The following is a 22,955-nucleotide window of genomic DNA, read 5'->3' as shown; positions in this document are numbered from 1 at the left end:
TGCCCAAATGGAACATTAAAAGCAGTCCTATAAGTATGCTCTTTAAATATTTGAATTTGCCAATAACCAGATTTTAAATCAAATTTTGAAAATATATTGGCGTCATATAATCTGGATAGCAAGTCCCTTTTATTAGGGATAGGATACCTAATCCATTTCAGATGTTTATTTAATGGTTTATAATTTATGACTAAGCGAGGAATACCTCGTTCCTTCTCTGCCGCATTATTAACATAAAAGGCAGAACATGACCAAGGAGATTTTGAGGGTTTTATCAAACCCTTTTGTAACAAACTATCAATCTCGTTTTTGCAGAATTCAACTAGCTCAGCATTCATCTGGCAAGGTCGAGATTTAGTAGGAATATCATCCTCAGAGAAGGTTTCTTCGTATGGAAGAGTTACAATATGCCTTTTCCTGTTCCAAAAGGCACTAGGGTGATCGGCGCAAACATCAACGGCCATTTTTTCAGCAATTAATTTAATCTTCTGCTGAACTTTTGCAGATTGTATAGTATCAAATATATTCATACTAAGAATTTCTAATTGTAGTGAATCAACATGCCTTTGTTTCATATTAATCAAGGCATTAATATCTCTAGTTACGGGATCTGTAACAAAGGAATAGCTTATCTTTTTATCTTGATAAGTAGCAGAAAAAATATTATGCGAATATATATACATAAGATACAATATATATACTATAAGAAAATATATAAGAGAATATATATACATAAGATACAATATAATATACTAAAAGAAAATATATTATGCTACAATATATACATAATATACAATATATATACTACAAGAAAATATATTATGCGAACATATATACATAAGATACAATATATATACTACAAGAAAATATATTATTATGCGAATATATATACATAAGATACAATACATATACTAAAAGAAAATATATAAGAGAATATATATACATAAGATACAATATAATATACTTCAAGAAGTGATATTTATGCATGACAATTTAGTGTTTTACTATTGTTTTGTTATTTTCTTTTTCGTCAAGCACTTTAATAATTAGATATATATATATACTACATATATATTTTTAATATAGCCATGATACTACAAGAAATTGTCTTTAAAAAAAAAAAAGCCCGCTAGGCCCGCGAAGCCCACGAGCCCGGCCCGTTAAGCACAAGACCATGTGGGCTTAGGCCCGTCACGGGCCGGTTCCACCCATTAGGCCCACGAATACCGAGACCGCCTGAGCCCGGGACCACGAAGCCCGGGACCGCGAGGCCCGGCCCGTTAGGCCCACTAAGGCCCGGGCCCGGGACAAAATACAGCATTATCTTCTGGTGTAATCGCACATGCGGAGTGGGAACCACAGGTGAGAGCCCGCAGAAGCAGGGCAAGAGCCGTAGAAGCGGCCAAAGGAGAGGTGAGTAGAGGTCACAGGTGCGAAGATTTTCCCGCGCTTGCGTGGTCACAAAAACGGGAAGGAGAGTGTAGATGCGGCTGGTTCTGCAGGTGCGATGACATTTGCCGCACCTGCGATATGCGCAGATGCAGTCCAGGGCTTGCAGAAGTAGAGACAGCTGGTTAAGTGACTTCCGCAGAAGCGGAACTTTCATTGCAGAAGCGTATTTTTAGCCGCAGGTGCCAAAGTTCTGGGCAGAACATATAAATACGAGACTTCGAGATTTTTTTACCATTTTCATTATTTTGAGATCGGACTTTGGGAAGAGATCACTGAGGTAAGCTCCTTGTGTTCATTTTTCTTCATTAATGATGTTTCCTTACTGAATTCCTACCTAGTTGGTGTGTTTTTTAGGTGAATTTTGGAGGTTTGAAGCTAGGGATTTGGAGAATGAATTTTCGGGATTTGGATGATCAATTGATGTCGGATTTTGGTAAATTTTGTATGGTTAAACTTGTGAGTGAATGGACTTTCAGTTTTTGTGACTTTTGTCAGATTTCAAGACGTGGACCCGGGGGACGGGTTTGAGCCGATTTCGAGTTATGAGCTATAATTTCGTATTTTTCTTGTGGAATTGATTCCTTTAGCCTATATTGATTGTATTGTACTGCTTATGGCTAGATTCGGGGCATTTGGAGGCCGACTCACGAGGCAAAGACTTTTTGGAGTAGTGTTTTGCTCGGACTGAGGTAAGTAACATTTCTAAATCTAGTCCTGAGGGTATGAAACCATGGAGTTTATGTTATGTGATTGTTTTAGAGGTGACGCGCATGCTAGATGACAGGCGTGTGGGCGTGCACCATGGGAATTGTGACATGGTCCATTCCGTGAAACTGAAAAGTTGAATAAACTTGATGTTAGCTATATGCTCTTCATGTGTTATAACAATTTGACTGTGAAACATGTTAGAAATCATGTTTAGGCTATGTGTTGGTACTGTTGGGACCTACAGAGGTTGTGTTACATGTTGAATTGCCTGCTAAATGCTATTTGTACTCAGTCTCAGTTGCATATCATATCTCAGACTCTGTTATTCTTATTGATACATCATATATTGTTGTTTGGGATGAATTTCCTAATTTCTGAGAGCCCGAGAGACTAGAGAGATTGGTGACTGAGTGAGGCCAAGGGCCTTCTTGTGAGGATATTTATGGGATCGGGCTGCACGCCGCTGCATGTTTCATTTATTTATGACATGATTGGCTTGATATAGCACTTGGGTTGTAGGAGCTCCTCCGAAGTATGTACACACCCTCAGTGAGCGCAGGTACCTACTGAGTGCGAGTGCCGAGTGCTGAGCGACTATGAGGAATGAGTGACTGTGAGGAATGAGTGATTGTGAGGTTGGAGTGAATAGGAGGACTGAGTGATTGTTTCCCTGATATGTTGTATATGATTTCATTATTGTTGCACATAGTTGCCTTATATCACCGTTTTGAAAACTTCTGAAAAGATATCTTTATCCGGTTTTACTTGAACTTGGCATACACAAACTGATTTGACTTGATTTATTAGATTTGGGAAGTATGTCTATTTTCCTTGTTGAGACTATTGAAAATGAAATATAAATGTAGCTCGTCACTACCATTCAGCTCCTTATTTATTGTTGTTACTTACTGAGTTGGTTGTACTCACACTACACCCTGCACTTCGTGTGCAGATCCATGAATTTATGGACATAGAGGGTGTTGATATATCACGTAGCTGACTGTTGGATATAGCGAGGTAGCTGCGTGGCGTTCGTAGACCTTGTTTTCTTCTTCCTTATCTCTTCTTTCATTGTATTTGGATTCAGACTGTGATAGTCGTCTTATTTCCAAACTGGTTATGTTTAGATGCTCATGACTTGGTGATACCCCGATGATGGGGCATTTTTCCGCACTTATATTTTGGGTTTAACCCCTGTTTACGAAAACTTTGTTTATTTAAAAACTTTTGATTTATCTTTCTGTGAAATATGGGAAGTAGTTTGAAAATGTTGGCTTGCCTAGTACCATCGATATGTGCCATCACGATAGGTTAGGATTTGGATTATGATAAAGTTGGTATCAGAGCCTAGATTACATAGGTCTCACGAGTCATGAGCAGATTTAGTAGAGTCTTGCGGATCGGTACAAAGACGTCTGTACTTATCTTCGAGAGGTTTCTGAACCCTTAGGAAAACTTCACATTCTTGAATTCTTGTCGTACGAATCTATTGATTGTGGCAACTAAACTTTTGTTATTCTATTCTCTCACAAATGGTGATGACACGTACTATTGGGCAGGATGGATAGCCACCAGTACCACCAGTTAGGGCCGCGAGAGGCCGAGGTCGCGGTAGGGGCAGAGGTGCAGCTCGCACAACAGCTAGGGCAGCACCTGCAGACCCACCAGTTGCCCCAGTTCAGGAGCAAGTTCCAGTTGTGGATGAGCTAGCGGGGCCAGCTCAGGCACCACCCGTACCCATTGTGATTCCAGGTCTTTAGGAGGCCTTAGCTCAGATTCTGACTGTGTGCACCAGTGTTGCTCAGGCAATTCTGTTCTAGCCGCAGCAACCACTTCTCAGACTGGGGGAGGTGCTCAGACTCCAGCCGCCCGCACACCAGAGCAGATGATGCAGGGGATCCAGACACCGGGGGCACCACCAGCCCAGCCGGTTGTAGTTGCTCAGGACTATGTGGTTCCTGTTATGCTTGATGATGAGCAGCATAGATATGAGAGGTTTGGGAGACTCCAGCCTCTATCTTTCAGTGGTACAGAGATGGAGGATGCACAAGGCTTCTTGGATAAGTGTCAGAGGATGCTCCGTACAACAAGTATTCAAGAGACCAGTGGGGTATCGTTCGCTACTTTTTCAGTTTACTGGAGCTGCCTTCAGTTGGTAGGAGGCTTATGAGAGGAGTAGGTCGGTTGGTGCAGCACCACTTATTTGGCAGGAGTTCATTGTTCTCTTCTTAGAAAAGATCGTACCGCAGTCTCGCAGAGAAGAGCTGCGCAGATAGTTTGAGCAGTTAAGCCAGGATGATATGTCTATGACGCAGTACGATATGAGGTTTTCTAAGCTGGCCCGTCATGTAGTTTGGTTAGTTCCCACTGATAAGGAGAGGATCAAGAGGTTCATTGATGGCCTCACATTTTAGCTGCGGGTGCTTATGACTAGAGAGGGGGTATCTGGTGCTACTTTCAATAAGGTTGTTGATATTGCTCGACAGATAGAGATGGTCTGCAGTTAGGAGTGGGTTAAGAGGAAGGCTAAGAGTCTCGTGGATCAGGTGGTTTTAGTGGTGTTTCTTCTGGAGGTCAGTTCTACCACGACAGGGGTCGTCCTTACAGGCATGGTCATACGGCTCGCCCAGTTCACCGTGGTGCATCATCTGGACATGGTTCTCATAGTTCTCATCAGGGTCACTCATCTCTCAGTGCCCTTCCAGCTTAGAGTTCATCCTGTGCTCCATCGGTTCAAGGCTCATCTATGCCAGGTCCTTTTACCAGTTATCCCGGTGCTTGGGTCTCATTTCAGTCCCCGTCACCAGCACCATGGAGTTATTTTGAGTGCAGGGAGTTTGGGCATGTGTAGAGGCAGTGTCCTCGTCGTCATGGAGGTCCAGCACAGAAGAGGAGTCAGGCTGCGTTTTCTGCACCAATTGCTACACCACCCGCTTAGCCAGCTCGGGGTGGGGCCCAATCAACTAGAGGTCGCCCTAGAGGGGGAGGCCGATCAGGTGGTGGTCAGGCCCGATTCTATGTTCTCCCCGCCAGACTAGATGCCATTGTTTTAGATGCAGTGATCACAAGTATTGTCTTAGTTTGCCACAAGGATGCCTCTATATTATTTGATCCTGGTGCCACTTATTCATATGTGTCATCGTATTTTGCTCATTATTTGGATGCCCCGTGAGTCTCTAGTTTCATCTGTTCATGTATCTGCGCCGGTGGGCGATACTATTATTATGGACCGTGTATGTCGATTGTGTGTAGTGACTGTTGGGGGATTGGAGACTAGAGTTGATCTATTATTACTTAGTATGGCTGATTTCGATGTGATCTTGGGTATGAACTGGCTGTCACGACCCTAAACCCGGACCAGGTCGTGATGGCATATCTCGTGAAGACAAGGCCAACCTACACAACACCCAATTCATTCTTAAACAATTGAAATAGCATAATTAAGTCATTAACATAATTATATCCCAAAAAGAAACAGCGAAATAGTATAATTTGCGGAAAAACCAACACTTCCCGGCATCGGGGTGTCACCAGTCATGAGCATCTAACACAAGTCTAGGAATATGGGAAAAGAACTACACCGTCTATTACAAAATCTAGTATAAGAGCAAGAAATAATGATAAGAGGGAGGAACATTGGGCTGCAAACGCCGAGCAGCTACCTAGTGGACTCCGAAACTCTGCTGGAAGCTATCAACCCTCGCTAGCAGGACCTGAAGCGCCTGAATCTGCACATAGGGTGCAGGGAGTAAAGTGAGTACTCCAACTCAGTGAGTAATAACAATAAATGAAGACTGAGCGATAAGAAATCACGTAAAAACACATCAACATGCTATAAAGAAGCAGTGTAAAACCAATAAAAACAATGAAACAGTGAAAACACATAAAGTCGCCTTAGTTTAGAATAAGCTTCTTTAAAACACCTTTTTAACAGTTAAACAATTAAATGAAAAGCAGCTAGAACAGATAAACACATAAAATCCGCCCCTCGGGCACAATGTCAACTGAATAAGCCCCTCGGGCAATAACATGGAACAACTCCAGCCCCTCGGGCTATATCTCATATCACAATAGGTACCCACGCTCACTGGGAGTGTACAGACTCCGGGAGGGGCCCTTACGGCTCAAGCGTAATATCAAGTCATCTCGTGACATAATCAACAGGCTAATGCTTGCATTACTAACCCATGTATTACTAATCTCTGCATTACTAATATATTTTATTCAACATTATTTTTATACACCTCACCAAACGACCCTTTAAGGTACGGTCTTTCCCCGAACCTTATATGAATGCAGACTACCTCTTGCATGGCGCTGCCCTTTATCACAAAGAAGTCACGATCGGTCCGGTGAATTGAAAATTCTACTGTGGGACTTGAACGATGAAATGGTCGGAATAGAGGAATATGTTGATGTGCCAAAGACCACAGTAGATTTCGATCGATGATTCGTGGTCATAAAAATTTCTTCTTTTTCTTTTAGTTTTTTTTTTAAGCCAGAAAAATCATGAGCCTTGTATCATAAAGCTCCTTTTGAGAAAAGGGAGTTTTCGACGTGATCCTTCTTCTAGTGTATACTTTAAAATTTTGTACCAATCTTGGAATGACGAAAGCACTCATGTCGAATTTTAAGAATGTACGTATCAAGTATTTGTGCAATTTGAACATTTTTGTACTTTCTCAAAATAGAACATCTTACTATCGTTCTTTACTTGTACCGTGTACCCTAGTTCCTTTATTTCAATTTAGATGACACACTTTACTTATTAGTTTATTCAAATAAGAATGACACATTTTTACAATTAGAAATAATTCAACTTTAAACTCTTTATTTTAACTATTTTACCCTTAATAAGAAGCTTTTATAACCACAGAAATATCATAATCCCATAAAGCTTTTACTCCTTAAGCTTTTAAGACCACAAGTTTTAAATTTTTTTTTTAAACTTCGTGTCAAGTCAACTTACCTCGTCTAAATTAAAACGGAAGGAGCATAAACAAAGAGAAAAATTTATGTCATTTCCAGAAGTTACAGTATGCCAAAGTATTTGTTCTCATACTTCAACTAGGTTACATGTGGAGGACAATACTACTTTGATTTCGAATGGAATGGCGTCTTTTTTTTTTTTTTTAAACAGATAGAGTGGAGAGCTATTTTGCAAAAAGATTACAATTCTGTTATATTTCTTTTGCGTTATACGATCTTTGGTCACTTTATTTTGTGGAATATACATCATTTGAGGATGTATTATTTGATTACTACATAAAATAGGTAATAGCTATTGAAGAGAGTTATTATGTGTATTTAAATATTTAAACTCCTTTGGAAACCCCTTACACAATCGATGACGGACAAGGACTTTTGTCACAACCCGAAATTTTCACATTCGGGACCGTGATAATGCCTAACATTTCATTTGCTAAATAAGTCTACGTTAGAAATTGTTTTTAGCCATTTTAACAATTCAAATTAAATGATAACCAAGAAACTGAATAAACTGAAATAGAGTGCGTAAACCGAAATAATAACGATGTCTAGATACAATCCCAGAACTGGTGTCATAAGTACACGAGTGACTAGAGTACTACAAATAAAAGTCTGAATGAAAGCATAAATGTCTTAAATGAAATAAACAGCTAGAGTAATGTAGAAAGGGAATGCGAACGCCGTGCAGCTGTACCTCAAGTCTTCATCAAGCAATCAATCCGAGCAATCTACTGACTGCCGCTAGGACCGACTCCAAAATTTGCACAAGAAATGCAAAATATAGTATGAGTACAACCGACCTTATGTACTCTGTAAGTGCTGAGCCTAACCTCGATGAAGTAGTGACGAGGCTAAGGCGGGTTACTTACAATAATATATACGCTGTATAATAATAATAACAATAGGAAAGGAAAGCAGAAAATGACGATAAAGCAGTTAACTGATGAAAACAAACTCGATCCTCGAAATTAGTGGATCCAAAAATATCAGTCCTTAAAATCTCATATGAAAATACTGAAAGCTAACACAATGCAACAATGAATACAACACCATTGGGGGGCGCAATCCGGTCCCACCGTACAAACAAAACCCTCCTTATTTCATCATATATATCAATATCAAGAATAACATGTAAAATCTATTGCGGCGCGCAGCCCGATTCCACCGTACAATATCAAATTCTCCTTTGTTCCACCATATCACAACCGTTGCAACGTGCAACCCGATCCAGAATTAAAATCAATAAATGTAATCAATTCAACAACTCAATTCACAAGAATCTCTATGACAGTTAAAGTATACAAGTAAGACAATTAAGGCAAGTAGCAATAATCATGGAATCATGGAAGACACATACATTTTAATACAAGAGAAAATAAATAATAAGTAACAAGTTACGGCATATAAAGAAAATAAAGCATATAACAATTAAGACATGTAATAAGATGATTAATGAAATACGGGAAAACATGAAAGCAATTATTTTGATGGCGTATATACACTTGTCACCTTGCATATACACCGCTACACATGTAACTCACATAACATATAGTTCAAGGGTTCCTAATTCCCTCAAATCAAGGTTAGACCCCAACACTTACCTCGCTCTGTAAGCAAATCAAAGCTCAACCGGGCCTTTCCTCTAAAATTTGCTTCCAAACCAATCGAATCTAACCAAAATCGACTTAATATTTACAAACAATGCTAGGGAAATTAATGACAATCTTAAAGTTGAGATCTTTACACTTTTTTCAAAAAGTCAACAAAAGTCAATCCTGGCCTGCTTGGTCAAAACCCGAGATCCGGACAAAAATTCGATTACCCATTTATCATCGAGCCCAGTTATGCAATTAGTTTCGAAATCTGACCTTACGTCTAAATCTCCAATTTACAATTCCCCCCTCCAATTCTATCCAAATCCCTAATTTTCTACCATGAAAGAGCATAAATTAAGGTTAGAAATCAATGGGTGTTGATGAAAATGGAAGAAAATGAGTTAAAATATACTAACCTACAAAGTGAGGATGAAATCTCTCTTCAAAATTGCTCTAGGCCGAACTCTAATATGAAGATAGTAAAAAAATAAAGAATATCCCATGTTTGGAACATTTTAAATCACTGGCGTCAGGTCTTCATCGCGTCGCGAAGGACATGACACGATCGCAAAGCACAACAGTCCTATAGGCCTTCGCGTTCGTGAGATGCCCTATGCGTTCGCGATGGCTCTGCCCCCCTGGCCTTCGCGTTTGCGACTCTATGATTGCGTTTGTGTAGAACACTGCCCAGCTCCCCCGGAATCCCCACAAAGCTTCGCATTCGCGGAGGCACAGTCGCGTTCGCAAAGGGTAAGCCTCCCTTCACTTCGTGTTTGCGACCAGCACCTCGCATTAGCATAGAGGAAATCCTCCCCAGTCACCAGCTACCCTTCGCGATCGCAAAGAAGAATACACCAGACATCAGAAACCTCAGAAACCAGCAATAGCCTAAGTCCAAAAATTATCCATAGCCTATCCGAAACTCACCCAAACCCCTCGGTCTCCAAACCAAACATGCACATAAGTGTAATAACATATATGAACTTGCTGGCACGATCAAGATATCAAAACAACACCTAGAACTACGAATCAGATATCAAAATGAATGATATTTTCAAAGAAACTCAAGAACATGCAATTTTACAACCGGACATCCGAATCACGTCAAATCAACTCCGTTTTGCACCAAAATTTTCAGACAAGTCATGAATACTGAAATGAATCAATACCAAATTTCGGAACCGAAATCTGATCCTAGTAGCAACAAAGTCAACTTACTGTCAAACTTAAGAATTCTTTAAACCTTTAAATTGTTAGTTTCCAACAAATTACGTTAATTCAAGTTAGGGACTTCCGAATTCGATTCCGGGCATACGCTCAAGTCCCAAATCACGATACGGACCCACCAGGATTGTCAAAATATTGATCCGGGTCCGTTTACACAAAATATTGACCGTAGTCAACTCAAATGAGTTTTATGGCAAAATTTCACATTTTCTTCAATTTTTTACATAAATTTTTTTCAGAAAACACGGACTATGCACGCAAATCGAGAAAGACTAAACTGAGCTATTCTAGGTCTTGGAACACAAAAATGAAGGCTAAAACTGAAAATGACATGTCGAGTCATCACAACTCTAAACACTCTTCGGCACGTGTTACTCGTTTTTTGAGTTTACACGTAGATTGATTTTTTTTTTTTTGTCCTTTTTTATTAGAAAACCGAAGAGCGAACTTAATCTAGAGAAAGATCAAGCTCAACAGGGTGAAGAGTGATATGAGAGGAGAGAGGACTTAATTTGGGCTTCAAACAGAAAAATTTAAAGCAATGGGTGGAATTGTCCAGGACCATTTAAATTCCCTTTGGAAATTAAACACTTACACGACTGATGAGGAACAAATGCTTTAACAACAATGATACCATTGGATAAATTTGAATTTCAAAATTGTTACCCTGTAATTAGAATTGTGTCCTCTTAGTCCTTGTAACTGTCCTTTTAGGATTAACAATATGGTTCAAGATATACGCAATGTTGTGGCAGTACTATCAAGTTAATTATTGCTAATATGGACCACCTTTGAATATTCTTTTGTCTGACTTTTTCCACCGCCTCCCTGTATATATATATACACCAAGCAAAATCTTTTGCATGAGCGTGGTATTTATAATATAGCCCCTTTCAAAGAGGGAACTTTCTTTGTATCGGTTAAGATGCAACGCCAAGCTGTCTACATGAGGAGAAGCCTCTTCGATCAGGTCTTATTAATTACTATTTATTTTTCATATTATAAAATATATTTAGTGAAAATGACACCAGATAGCCATTTTAAGCATATTATTTAAAATATATTCACAGTTCATAATGTATTTATAAATTAGCCAATTTCGTTCAAACTTCAGGACATCGTGTCCTAAAGTTTGAAAATTGTGTCCAATAATTTAAACTTATGTCCTGAATTTTAAATTAGTAGTTCAAAATTCAGGACACTTAGTCCGGAATTTTTAATTAGTAGCTCAAAAATTCAAGATACTAAGTCCTGAGGTTTGAAATAATTGGCTAATCTTTAAATACATTATAAATTATAGATATATTTTAAATAGCGGGCTTAAAAGTGGTCATTGCTGCACTTCACCCTACAAATAATTCAATCCCGAGGGGATGATCTTCGCTAAATTTGACATTTCACACTTGAAATAAATGTTTTTCTTCCCCACATTTGTTTTGTCAATTGAAACTATATATATGGTGCATGTGTAGGAATACGTAGATGAACAATTTACTCAGCTAGAAGAACTTCAAGATGATGCTAATCCTAACTTCGTGGCGGAAGTCGTCAACCTATTTTTTACAAATTCAGCTAGATTTATCCGTAATATTGAGCTTGCTCTGTAAGTAACTTCATTTTTGCTTTACAACTAGCCTAGGGGTTCTTAATTTCTCTTTCTTTCGTTCGTCATCTCTTTGTTTACACAGTAAATTTTTAATATATGTGCAAGAATCTGCCGGACATCTTATAATATGTTCCTTATCATTTATTAAGTTACTAATAAATTCCTATTATATAAACATCTTACTTATAATTAATTTTTATTAAATGATTTAATTGTGTAAAAATTGTTTAAATTATTGTTAATGTATAAAACTCAGACTCTAAAAAATGGTCTAGTTAACTGTTGTTTTCCGAGGTGTTAGAGCCCTTTTTAGTAAACGTTCGTAAAAGATGTAGGCAATTGGGAAAATACACATATAAATTCTCTCTCGGCGCACGTTAGGTGACTGACTAACCTACGCCCTCACCGGAAATGGGAGGAAGAGGACGACCGAGGAGGAATACTACCAAAGTACCAGTACTAGACCAGAAGGTTATGACGACTAGATCGAGTGAACAAGTAAAAGGAAAGGCCAATGCTATGGATCAAATCCAGGAGGAGGGGACAGAACAGGAAAATGACAGTGACGACAACTGGCCAGATCTGGACAAGTATCGAAATCAAGCAACAACTCCAGTGAATTCGAGCAGGAAACTGGCACTGACGGTGAACATGAGCAAAGGAAATAGCGAAATTAGGGTTCAAATGAGAAAACCAGCTCGAGTGAGGTAAAATCCAATGGAATAGTACATGCAAGCTCAAGCAAGGAACAGAGGGCTATTTCTGTGGATAATCAAAAGGAAGCTCAAAGGAAGAACTCTATTCCAACTGTTGATAAGGGTCGATCATGGGCGAGATTACTACAAGAGAACAAGCTAGCTGCAAAAGGTATGAATCTCAACTATATACCACCGTCAATGAAGGATGGTAAAGTAGTTGTACAGCTGATGGAGGAAGACATTGTTGAGGAAAATGAAAAATGGAATAGAGCAGTAATATTGTATGTGGTGGGGAATACACCTTCAATCGGTGCCATTGAAAGGTTTATCAATAATCAAATGGCGAGTGTGCAAAAACCAAAGGTGTTATTTCATAATGAGGGATATTTCATAGTCCTGCTTAGTACCCCTATACAATTAACAATAGGCCAGTTATTATGAGGCAATGGTCGGAGAATTTTGATTTTAATGAGGAAGTTCTGAGAACTATTCCCCTGTGGATCAAGCTTCCAAATCATCCACTTATCCTTTCGAGTAATCAAGCGTTAGGTAAGATAGGAAGTGGATTGGGGAAACCAATATATATTGATGCTTGTACGACTATTGCTGAAAGAATCTCATATGCAAGGATTTTAATAGAGATGGATGTCACTAGGTCTTTACCAGAGAAGATAAAACTCTGTGATCCAAAAGGAAAGGTGTTGGAACAAATTGTGCACTATGACTGGAAACCAACATATTGCCAGAAATGTTGCCAACTTGGCCATACATGCAAGGATCAAAGGAAGCTGAGACAGGATGAAGTGAGGAAAAATGTGGAAGGGGAGCAAATGCAGGAATGGAGGAAAGTTAGAGCACTTGATCCTAAGGTTGACAAAATTGATGCACAAGGGAGATTTACTGAACAACTGGAGGAACAAGTAGCTATACAAAAGAGTAACTCAGAGGTTGAGGAACAATGACAAGTAGTTAGAGGTAGATCTGCAACTAAGAAGCACACAGATGTGATAAGGGAGAGGGAAGTGGATATTGGCAATGCATTCAAAGCTCTAGTTGATACTGCTCAAAAAATTATTCAAATGTCAGAAGCTCGAGGTGTAAAGGGAATGCATAATAAGGAAGACAAGGGTGGACCTCCAACTTTACCTATTATATCATGATGAACTTTATTGCATGGAATGTAAGGGGTCTGAATAAGGTGTACAAACAAAAAGAACTATAAAAATTTTGCAAAATTAATAATGTAGTTTTGATAGCAATAATTGAGCATAGAGTAAAGCAAAGTAATGTTGACTCTGTGTTAAGGAAAGCTCTGAAAAACTGAAAATGGGTGGATAATTATGATGAGGCTCCTGGGGCCAGAATATGGGTTGCATGGGATTCTACATTGGTGGATTATGCAATTATTAGACATCATAAACAATTTATTTTGGGGGAAGTAACATTACTACAACAGAATGTTCAGTTTCACCTATGTGTTGTCTATAGTAAGCATACAATACATAACATGAAGAGTCTATGAGAGGAGATGCTAAAATCAGTGGTCAATATAAGGAGTCTTTGCCTTATAATAGGGGACTTCAATACAATTCTAACTAGTGAGGATAGATTCAATGGAAACCCTGTAGGCCTGTACAGGAGATGGAGACAAGGGAATTTAAACAATTCTTAGTGGATACCAAAATAGATGAGTTAAAGACAGTGGGAAGAAAATACACATGGACTAATAACCATGTGCATAGTAGAATAGATAAAATTCTGGTAAATGCTGAATGAATACAATAGTGGCCTAACATGGAGGGGATGTCTATGAATCTTGGATTCTCTGATCATTGCCCTCTTAGTGTGAAGTTTGATACAAGTAGCCAAGTTGGAGGGAAACCTTTCAAGTTCTTGAACTGCCTGGTAAACTTGAAGACCTTTGAAGGTACAATGCATAGGGGTTGAGAGAGTGGAAAGAACAGATAAACAATGTTGACAGTTTGGAACAAACTTAAGAAGTTAAAAGGGTTACTGAAGCAGATGAATAAAGAGAAGTTCAGTGGTATTGATAGTAAAATACAGGATGCTAGAGAAAGATTAGAAAGTATACAGAACCAAAAGAGATGTCCTGACCAAGGAGAAATGCAAATTGAATTGGAAAGAACTACTAAATTGGAGCTGGAGAAATGGTTAATGGTGAAGGAGAGTATTATGAAATAGAAGTGCAGAGTACAGTGGCTTAATTTGGGAGATTCTAATACAGCTTATTATTATGCTTGTATGAAGAATAGACAAGCAAGGAACAATATTGGTAGGTTAACTGACAGTAGTGGGGATATAATGCAAAGTCTTGAAGAGGTGAAGGCAGAAATTCTAAATGTTTATAGAGGATTACTTGGTAATTCAGCTACAATGCTACCAATGATCAACTATGACATAATAAAGAATGGCAATGTGCTAAACATGAGTCAACAACTACTGTTAATCAGACCAGTCAGTAGGAAAAAAGTGAAGCAAGCTTTATTGGGCATTGATGACAACAAGACACTAGGGTGTGATGGATATAACTCCTACTTCTTTAAAAAGACATGACACATTGTGGGAGAGGAAATAACTGCAGCAGTTCAAGATTTCTTTGAGAGTGCTGATATGTGTAAAGCCATTAATTGCACAACAATCACACTGATTCCAAAGATCCAGAATCCAACAAACATAAGAAACTTCAGACCTATTTCATGCTGCACAGTTTTATACAAGCTCATCTCTAAAGTGATAACCACAAGAATGCAAGGGTTAATGGATAGACTGGTGGATAATTGTCAAGCTGCTTTTGTACCAGAAAGGCTGATCACAGATAACATTCTGATGAGTCATGAGCTAGTAAAAGGTATGGACGGAAGAGTATCTCCCCTAGATGTATGCTTAAGATTGACATGAAAATATGATTCTATGGAGTGGAGGTACATAGAACAAGTGTTAAGGTCACTGAATTTTCCAAAAATCTTTGTGAGATGGATAATGGCTTGCATCAGTACAGTGACCTACTCAGTTCTAATAAATGGCAGACCAACAAATCCTTTTGAGGCAAAAAAGGGACTCAGGCAGGGGGATCCACTCCCACCCTTCTTATTTGTTTTGGCTATGGAATACCTGAGCAGGTCATTGAAGACTCTGAAGGATGACAAGAATTTTAAATATCATCCCATATGTGCCAGGTTAACCTAGTGCAACTGGGGTTTCCAGATGATTTACTATTGTTTTGTAGAGGTAATGTGCAATCTGTGCAGATACTGCACTAGCATTTTTAGAAATTCTCTACAACATCAGGACTGGTTGCTAATCCAAATAAGAGTTGCATCTATTTTGGAGGGGTGAATCAGTTGACTCAGCAACAAATTATGGAGCCTTTTGGTTATAAAAAAAGAGAATTGCCTTTCAAATACCTAGGGATTCCATTGAGTACTAAGAGACTATCTGCTATACAATGTGAGCCACTAATTGAGAAAATGTTGCACAGAATTCAGAACTGGACAACAAAGTACTTATCATATGCAGGTAGAGCAGTTCTAGTAAAGAGTGTGTTGTTTGCCATCCAAACATTCTGGGCACAGATCTTTATACTACCTAAGAAGGTTATACAATTCATAGAGACCATCTGTAGAAGGTTTCTGTGGACAGGAGATGCTGAACCAACAAAGAAGGCCTTGATAGCTTGGGAAAGACTTTGCTCACCTAAGGTTGCAGGGGGATTGAATTTCATAGATGCGGCTTTGTGGAATGAAACTGCTATTTGTAAGCTGCTATGGAATATATGTACTAGAAAGGAGAAGCTATGGGTGCGTTGGCTACATACTTACTATGTCAAAGGCCAAGCAGTGTGGAATGTAGAACCAAAGAATGCTTCTTGGATAATTCAGAAGATATTTCAGGCTAAAGAGTATTTCACTAAGGCTGGTATGACTGAAAATGATGTCCAACTAATGGACAAATGCTCAATCAAGGGACTTTACAGATCACTACAAGGTGTATTTCAAAAAGTAACATGGAGGAAGCTAGTGTGTAATAACCAAGGGCAGCCAAAATGGATATTCATATTGAGGCTAGCAATACAGCAAAGGTTAGCTACCAAAGACAGGCTGGTACGATGGGGTTAGATATAGATCAAACATGCTCTCTGTTTAATAAGGAAAATGAGACAATGCAGCATATATTTTTCAAGTGTGAGATTACAGGGAAGATATGGAATAGTCTGCTGAGATGGCAAGGGATTCAAAGATCACACAACAATTGGCAAGACGAGATTACATGGATGGTGAAGATAATTAAAGGTAAGAGTTCAAGAGCAGCTATATGCAGAATGACACTAGCAGCTGCAGTGTATCACTGCTGGCAGGAGAGGAATTTTGTGATTTTTCAGAAGAAGAGAAGGACAACAACTTCGTTAATCAAGCTTATTATCCAGGAAGTGCACATAAGGGCAGCAAGATTCCCTTATCTAGATAAGGTGATAACTACTTTGAACTGGTATTCAGAAATTAGCTAGAATAGAACAGTAGTGGAAGTTGATGGAGGTTAGGAGAGGTGAAGGCTAGATATCATCTTACTGGGGCTTCATGTCGAGTTGGTGATATGCTAGACAAATTTTGTAATAGTTAGATGAGTTGTAAATATTGTTACTTGGTATTTACCAAAAAAAAAAATTGGGAAAATACTCCTTTTTCTATACCCGTAGTATCTGAACCAGTTTGTGCGTACCTTGACTAATTTCACGGTATACCTGTCACTAGGAGTGTATATAGGCCGGATTGATTTGGATTTTTCAATTACCAAACCAAATCAATGGTATCGGGTTTTTAAATATATAAACCAAACCAAACCAAACCAACAAAGTCGGGTTTTTCAATATCGATTTTCTCGGTTTTTTCGGATTTTTGGGTTTTCCCCTCGGTAAAGAGTTCATGGCGCAAAATATGTAACGTGTGCTCCAAATATTTCTTTAGTCCTAGTAAGATACAACTTTATAATGTATTTTTCAAGAAAATAATACAATAATATGAGATAAGTCATAGCATTATATTAAAATATTCGATAACAAAGATAATAAAATTACATAAAAACAAATATTGCTAACTAATAAGCCATAATAAAAATTAACATAATCTAAAAATACTATATAGGTCATGCTAAAATAAGTATAGCTAATAAGTACTATTAACTACATAACTAAGCACTAAAGAAAAAGATAAACAAAATTATGCACTTTCATTATAAACCCATGCAAAACTAAAAAATAGATATCCAACACTAGCGTCATTCCTAGTGTTGAATTGAATTTTTTTTGTTAGCATTAGTATTAATTTGAACTTTGTTTGATCAGTTACTACATATATGGGCTATAAAATTTATTTACCATTCAAAAATGTTAAGTCCAAATTTGAAATAATACGTTAAAAGATAAAACTGTGAAAAAGTTTAAGGGATATTTATAAGTTATATTACAATAAAAGTTATATATATAAAATATTTTTAAAAAATGTATAAATATATTATCGGGTTAGTTTGGTTTTGATTTGACTTTTTTTTAGTTAAAACGAAATCAGGTATAGTCGGATTTTTTTCCCATTACTAAATCACAATCGGATTTTTTTTTCGATTTGACTCGGATTATCGGTTTTCTTTTACACCCCTACCTGTCACCTCTCACCAGCAAGAGGTACAAGGTAACTCTATCCATCAAAGCTTGGATAGATAGGAAGAAATCACCTATTGTTTATTGCCTCCACTGGGATTTGAACCTGAGACCTCATGGTTCTCATCCACTTCATTAACCACTAAGCCACACCTTTGGGTGCAATTGGGGAAATAGTCCTCAATATGTGACAAGTCATAGGGTGTGTTTGGTATGAAGGAAAATGTTTTTCAATTTTTCCATGTTTGGTTGGCTTAATGTTTTGGAAAATATTTTTCCTTATAACTCATTTTCCTCTCATTGGAGGAAAATATTTTCATTATCAAGAGAAGGGAAACTATTTTCCAAAACTCCTTCTCAACCTTCCCCACCCTTTTCCCACCCTCACCAACCCACCCCACACCCACCCACCTAACCCCACCCCATGCCAACCCCACCCCACCCCCTCTCCAAAAAGTATTTTTTTTTTCAAATTTAATTTTTTTTCCGTCACCACCCACCCAGCTACTCCCTCCCCCTGCAAAAAAAATATTTTTTTACTTTTTTGTGTAATTTCAGATTTATGTTTTTGTGATTTTCTGAACCACCCACCCCCCCCCCCCGGGAAAAAATATTTTTTTATATATATTTTCAGTTATAGTTTTTTCATCTTTCGGTTCATAGCTTCGAAATTTTACAAGTTCCAAAGTTATGAGTTCAGAGGTTTATGGAAGTTTACGGGTTTAGAAATTATAAAGTTTACGAGTTCGAAAGTTTATGAAATTTGTGGGTTCGGAAGGTTGTTGGTTTGAAAGTTTTTGGCTTCATGCTTATTGTATCTAAATTATTTATAAATACTCTTGAGAATTTATTTTCTTTAATTTGGGTACCAAACTTAATTTTGCTTATATCCACAATATAAGGAGTAATGATTATGATTGCAAACTTAATTTTGCTTTGTCTCCACAATATTTTACTTATTTTTCCCTGTAAAAAAGGTGCCAAATGGGTGAGTTGGGTTAATTTTGGCGGGTCAAAACAGGTTGAGTCAATAATTGGACGGGTCAAATAACCCATTCAAAAGTTACTTGGGCTAAGATGGGTTGAGTCAAGATGGGCTAAAATTTGGGTCATAGCCCAACCAACCCAACTCTATCAATCTTTAGTTAATATATGTTGTTTTCTTATGAATTATATAATTACTAAATAAGATTTTTTTTCTTTTGTTATGGTCATATATAATATATCAAATAAAAAAATAAATTAATTTCTAAAATATTTTGGCAAAGCTACTCATGGATCAATCTGAGCTAAAAATTAACCTAACTTTAAATGAGTTTAGATGGATTGGGTCAAGATGAATTGAGTTCAATAAATGGGCGGGTCAATAACCAGCCCAACCTTGGACGGGTTGAGCAGGTCATTTGGGCTTGGGCAAAATTTGACAGCCCTAATTTGCTGTTTGGCTGTAGAACCTCAACTATTTCCCTTATTTTCCAATAGAACTGAATCAGAAGTCTCTACTAATGCACAACTTCTGCTGCAGTATCGGTGCAAAAAGAGTGAAAAGAGGATGTTCTCATTTTGAAGAGTACTGCAATCAAAGAAATATCGACGGGTAAACATGCATCTTCACACTTTTTTTTCCTCTTATTTCTCTGTAATCATCTTGTGGGATGTAGGATTCTTTCATTAATATATGTGTGTGGTATGGCCAACGTATTTTTTATGAAAAATGTTTTTTGGAGTTATGATTGACTATTTTTTGAAAAAAAGTATTTTTAAAGATGAATCACAATATTAGCGAATTATATATATTTTTATGATATTTTGAGGATTAAAGATTGTTAGTAATAATATTAGTAGTGTCTAAGTGTTTCGGTGGAGCAAGCGAGATGAAGTTAAAAGATAAAATAATTGCAAGAAAAATGACTTTCGCCCGTATATAAGAGAGGAAAGTTAGTTCTTCTTTTTAATGACAAATATTTTCTTGACATATGTTTTTTTTTCGGGTAATTAAATACCAGAAAATATATTTTTTTCAGGAAAAACATTTTATTCAAATTAAATTGGAAACTGAGCACATGTGGAACATATATTCAGGTGCAAGAGGGCATTTCAAGGGGTGAAGCAAGAATATGCCACTCTAAAGTCTAAGCTTGATGCTTATTTTCAGGTCTCTTCCTCTCTCTTTTATAGATGCATCTTATATATATATATATGATTTCTAACATTTTATATATTTTAACTGTAGATTGCAAGAGAAGCCTCTTGAATAAATGTTAAACATGTTCCCTATTGAAAGCAGACAGTATCAGAGTTGACAAGATAAGCCCCATGTCTTCCTTCAATTAAAAGCTAAGTATATACATGTATAAAGAGTGGATGATACACAGGGTCCTCTTATGATAAAATAAAATAAAATAAAACCATGCATGGCATTTCAAATTGTCAGCTGGGGCATATTGTTCTGTTGCATATTAATGAAAATCTTATGTTTATCTGCAAGGTCCTTTATTTTGGCTAAATACGATAGAGTTTCAGCCAATTTTTTTTTTTTAAAGATTTGGAACAGAAAAAAGAAAAAAAAATACACAATTAAAACAAATTGTCATTGTATCCAAAGAAGAAATAAAAAAACAAATATGGGATAAACTATGCATTATATTGCATGTTAAAAAGAAGCAAGAAGAAATATAAGATTGGAACACATAAACAACCCTCTGTTTCGTATTAAATGAATTACTTTCCTTTTTAGTCTGTTCTAAAACAAATGACACATTTTTTAATTTTTAAATAATTCAACTTTAAACTCTTTTATTTTATCCATTTACCCTTAATGAGAAGCTTTTATAGTCACACAAATATCATGACTCCACAAACTTTTTAATACCATAAATTTCAAAAGTCTTCTTCTTTTTTCTTAAACTATGTGCCGAGTTAAATTACCTCGTTTAATATGAAATGGAGGGAGTAATATGACAATGTGGCAATCAATGGTTAGAAGCTGATTTTTTTTTTCTTTTTCATTCCCACGCCCTAAAAGAGAGCCATTTCAGTGTCTAGGGATGTCAAGGCTGTCAAACTGCCAACTTGAGGAAGGTAATCATGACCAAAAATAGTTTAGGTATGCATTGAATAAAACGTGTCAAGTTTATTAATTCTAGCAAAAAAGATGGAATACATGGAGAAAGCACAAACTAAAGAAGGTTCCAAGTGCACATATATCTAGTTGATTAATTAAGGTGGCCATGCATAAACGAAGTTGTTTAATAAGAGAGCCTAACATGCAGTGCTTCTTCTTGTTTTCCTTTTTTAAACGCTGAGATAGCCATGAAACTATTTACCCCAAATTTTCCAGTTAAGGACTTCATATATGAGGTAGCCTTTTCAAGTGTAAAGACCTACAACAGTTCAACATTTCTGCTATATTGTGGGAGGCTAGCAATATATGCTGGTCCAAATAAAGTAAGCTATAAGCAATGTTGGAATTTGGATCATAGCGGTACACTCAAAGTTGGACATGGAGCAGTAAAACCAACTTAAATTTATAAAATAAGTATAACTGCATATTACTTTTATAAAATAACCATTGATTGGTTATTGGAATTAATGATAACTAATATATTATAATAAATTAAATTGCATATTGTAAAAATTTATTAAGGTAATATATTATAATTCAAATACTTTAAGATTTAGTTTGGTAAAAAAAATAATATGTGCTCGCATTTTAGAATTGTTATTAATCCTTGAGTTTCTCGTTTACTCATTCAACGGCATACTTTTAATAACATCATGCATTTATCCAATTATATGAAGTATGGATCAAGATAACATGGATGATATTGGAACAACCAAAAAAATTACTGTAATTACTTACTAGCATCAATTATAATGAGAAAAAGATCAACGTTTTGCTTGGAAAAGAAGGGAGGAAAGACTAATATAGGGAAAATGGTTATAAAAAAAAACCTCTTGTTAATTTGGTTCAGGAAAGACATAGGAGCAGTAAATGATTGAAAGAAGAAAAAAGCAGATATTTTTGGTTCATAGAATTTAACAATGCATGCATAATTGATATTAGATTCATTAATTCAACTTTAAGAAGAATATGCTCTGTGGAAAATAAGAATAATGGGAGTAAATGATGGAGTATATTATTTCGATCAAAGGATTAAAGAAAACAGAGCAGCATGAGAAAAGGTATGCCAAATGCTAGGCGTCTGTCCATCTTCAGATGCTGGAATAAGGAGTCCGTGTTCTTCTTTTACCTGTGTGAGATAACAATTCCTAGAACTAAATGTCCATGCTGTATTGCCTCGATCCCTTCTCAAGATATAACGAATCACGAAATGAAGCATAGTGAACGGGGAGCTAATTTGCCCCAAAAGTTCCAAAATTCAGCACAGGAATGCCAGAAGAAAAAGAAGAGGAAAAAGAAATAGAAAGCAATACCAAATAACAAGTTGAAAGATATCAGTTAAAACACCCAGGAAGAAATGTTATGTCTCCTTTTGTGCAGTAATCAAGAAGATAATTGTTACATATAAGGTCACTCGAGTTATGAGGAGTGAGTTTTTGGCTAGATACATCCCTAAACTAGGACCCAAACTTAAGGTAAATCCTTATGTTGTTATAGCAATCAAAAATCATCCCTTAACTAATTAAAAAATTGCAAGAACCATCCTTCAGCAGTCACCAAAATGCACGTGACTTCCCCCAAAGTTTCATGTTCCATCCCTCCCTATTGTCTTCAACCTTTAGCAAAGCAAGAGGCCTTTGAGCAGAGAAACCATTTGCTCCAATTATTTTACACCATTACCAACTGAAAGAGATATGGTGTTGACATAATTTATGTTGGGAATAAACTCCCACAGAAATAATATTCACGGTAATAAAAGCGGAATAATAATGTAGCACCGAGATACGATAATTAACAAGAATAAAAGAGTAACAACGACACCAAGATTTTTATGTGGAAAACCCTTTTAATAAGGGAAAAAACCACGGCCCCGAGAGGAACAACT

At 37.0% G+C, this 22,955-nt stretch overlaps 1 protein-coding gene across 2 annotated transcripts; it reads left to right on the top strand.

The window, feature by feature from the left end:
* The first annotated feature begins 10,850 nt into the window (after positions 1 to 10,850).
* On the top strand, positions 10,851 to 20,433 carry LOC104240573 (pseudo histidine-containing phosphotransfer protein 2-like). 2 transcript variants are annotated; one of them, XM_009795437.2, is made up of 5 exons: positions 10,851 to 10,941; positions 11,444 to 11,574; positions 19,472 to 19,543; positions 20,029 to 20,101; positions 20,180 to 20,433. In XM_009795437.2, exons 1-5 carry the CDS (start codon positions 10,897 to 10,899, stop codon positions 20,198 to 20,200), a joined length of 342 nt encoding a protein of 113 aa, XP_009793739.1. In that variant the 5' UTR covers positions 10,851 to 10,896; the 3' UTR covers positions 20,201 to 20,433. The 2 variants fall into 2 exon arrangements, with proteins under 2 accessions (XP_009793739.1, XP_009793737.1); XM_009795435.2 differs by having other exon boundaries at positions 19,971 to 20,101.
* Positions 20,434 to 22,955: the final 2,522 nt, after the last annotated feature.

Source organism: Nicotiana sylvestris, chromosome 8 (assembly GCF_000393655.2).
Source record: "Nicotiana sylvestris chromosome 8, ASM39365v2, whole genome shotgun sequence".
NCBI lineage: Eukaryota > Viridiplantae > Streptophyta > Magnoliopsida > Solanales > Solanaceae > Nicotiana > Nicotiana sylvestris.
This window is presented reverse-complemented; position numbering and strand designations above follow the sequence as displayed.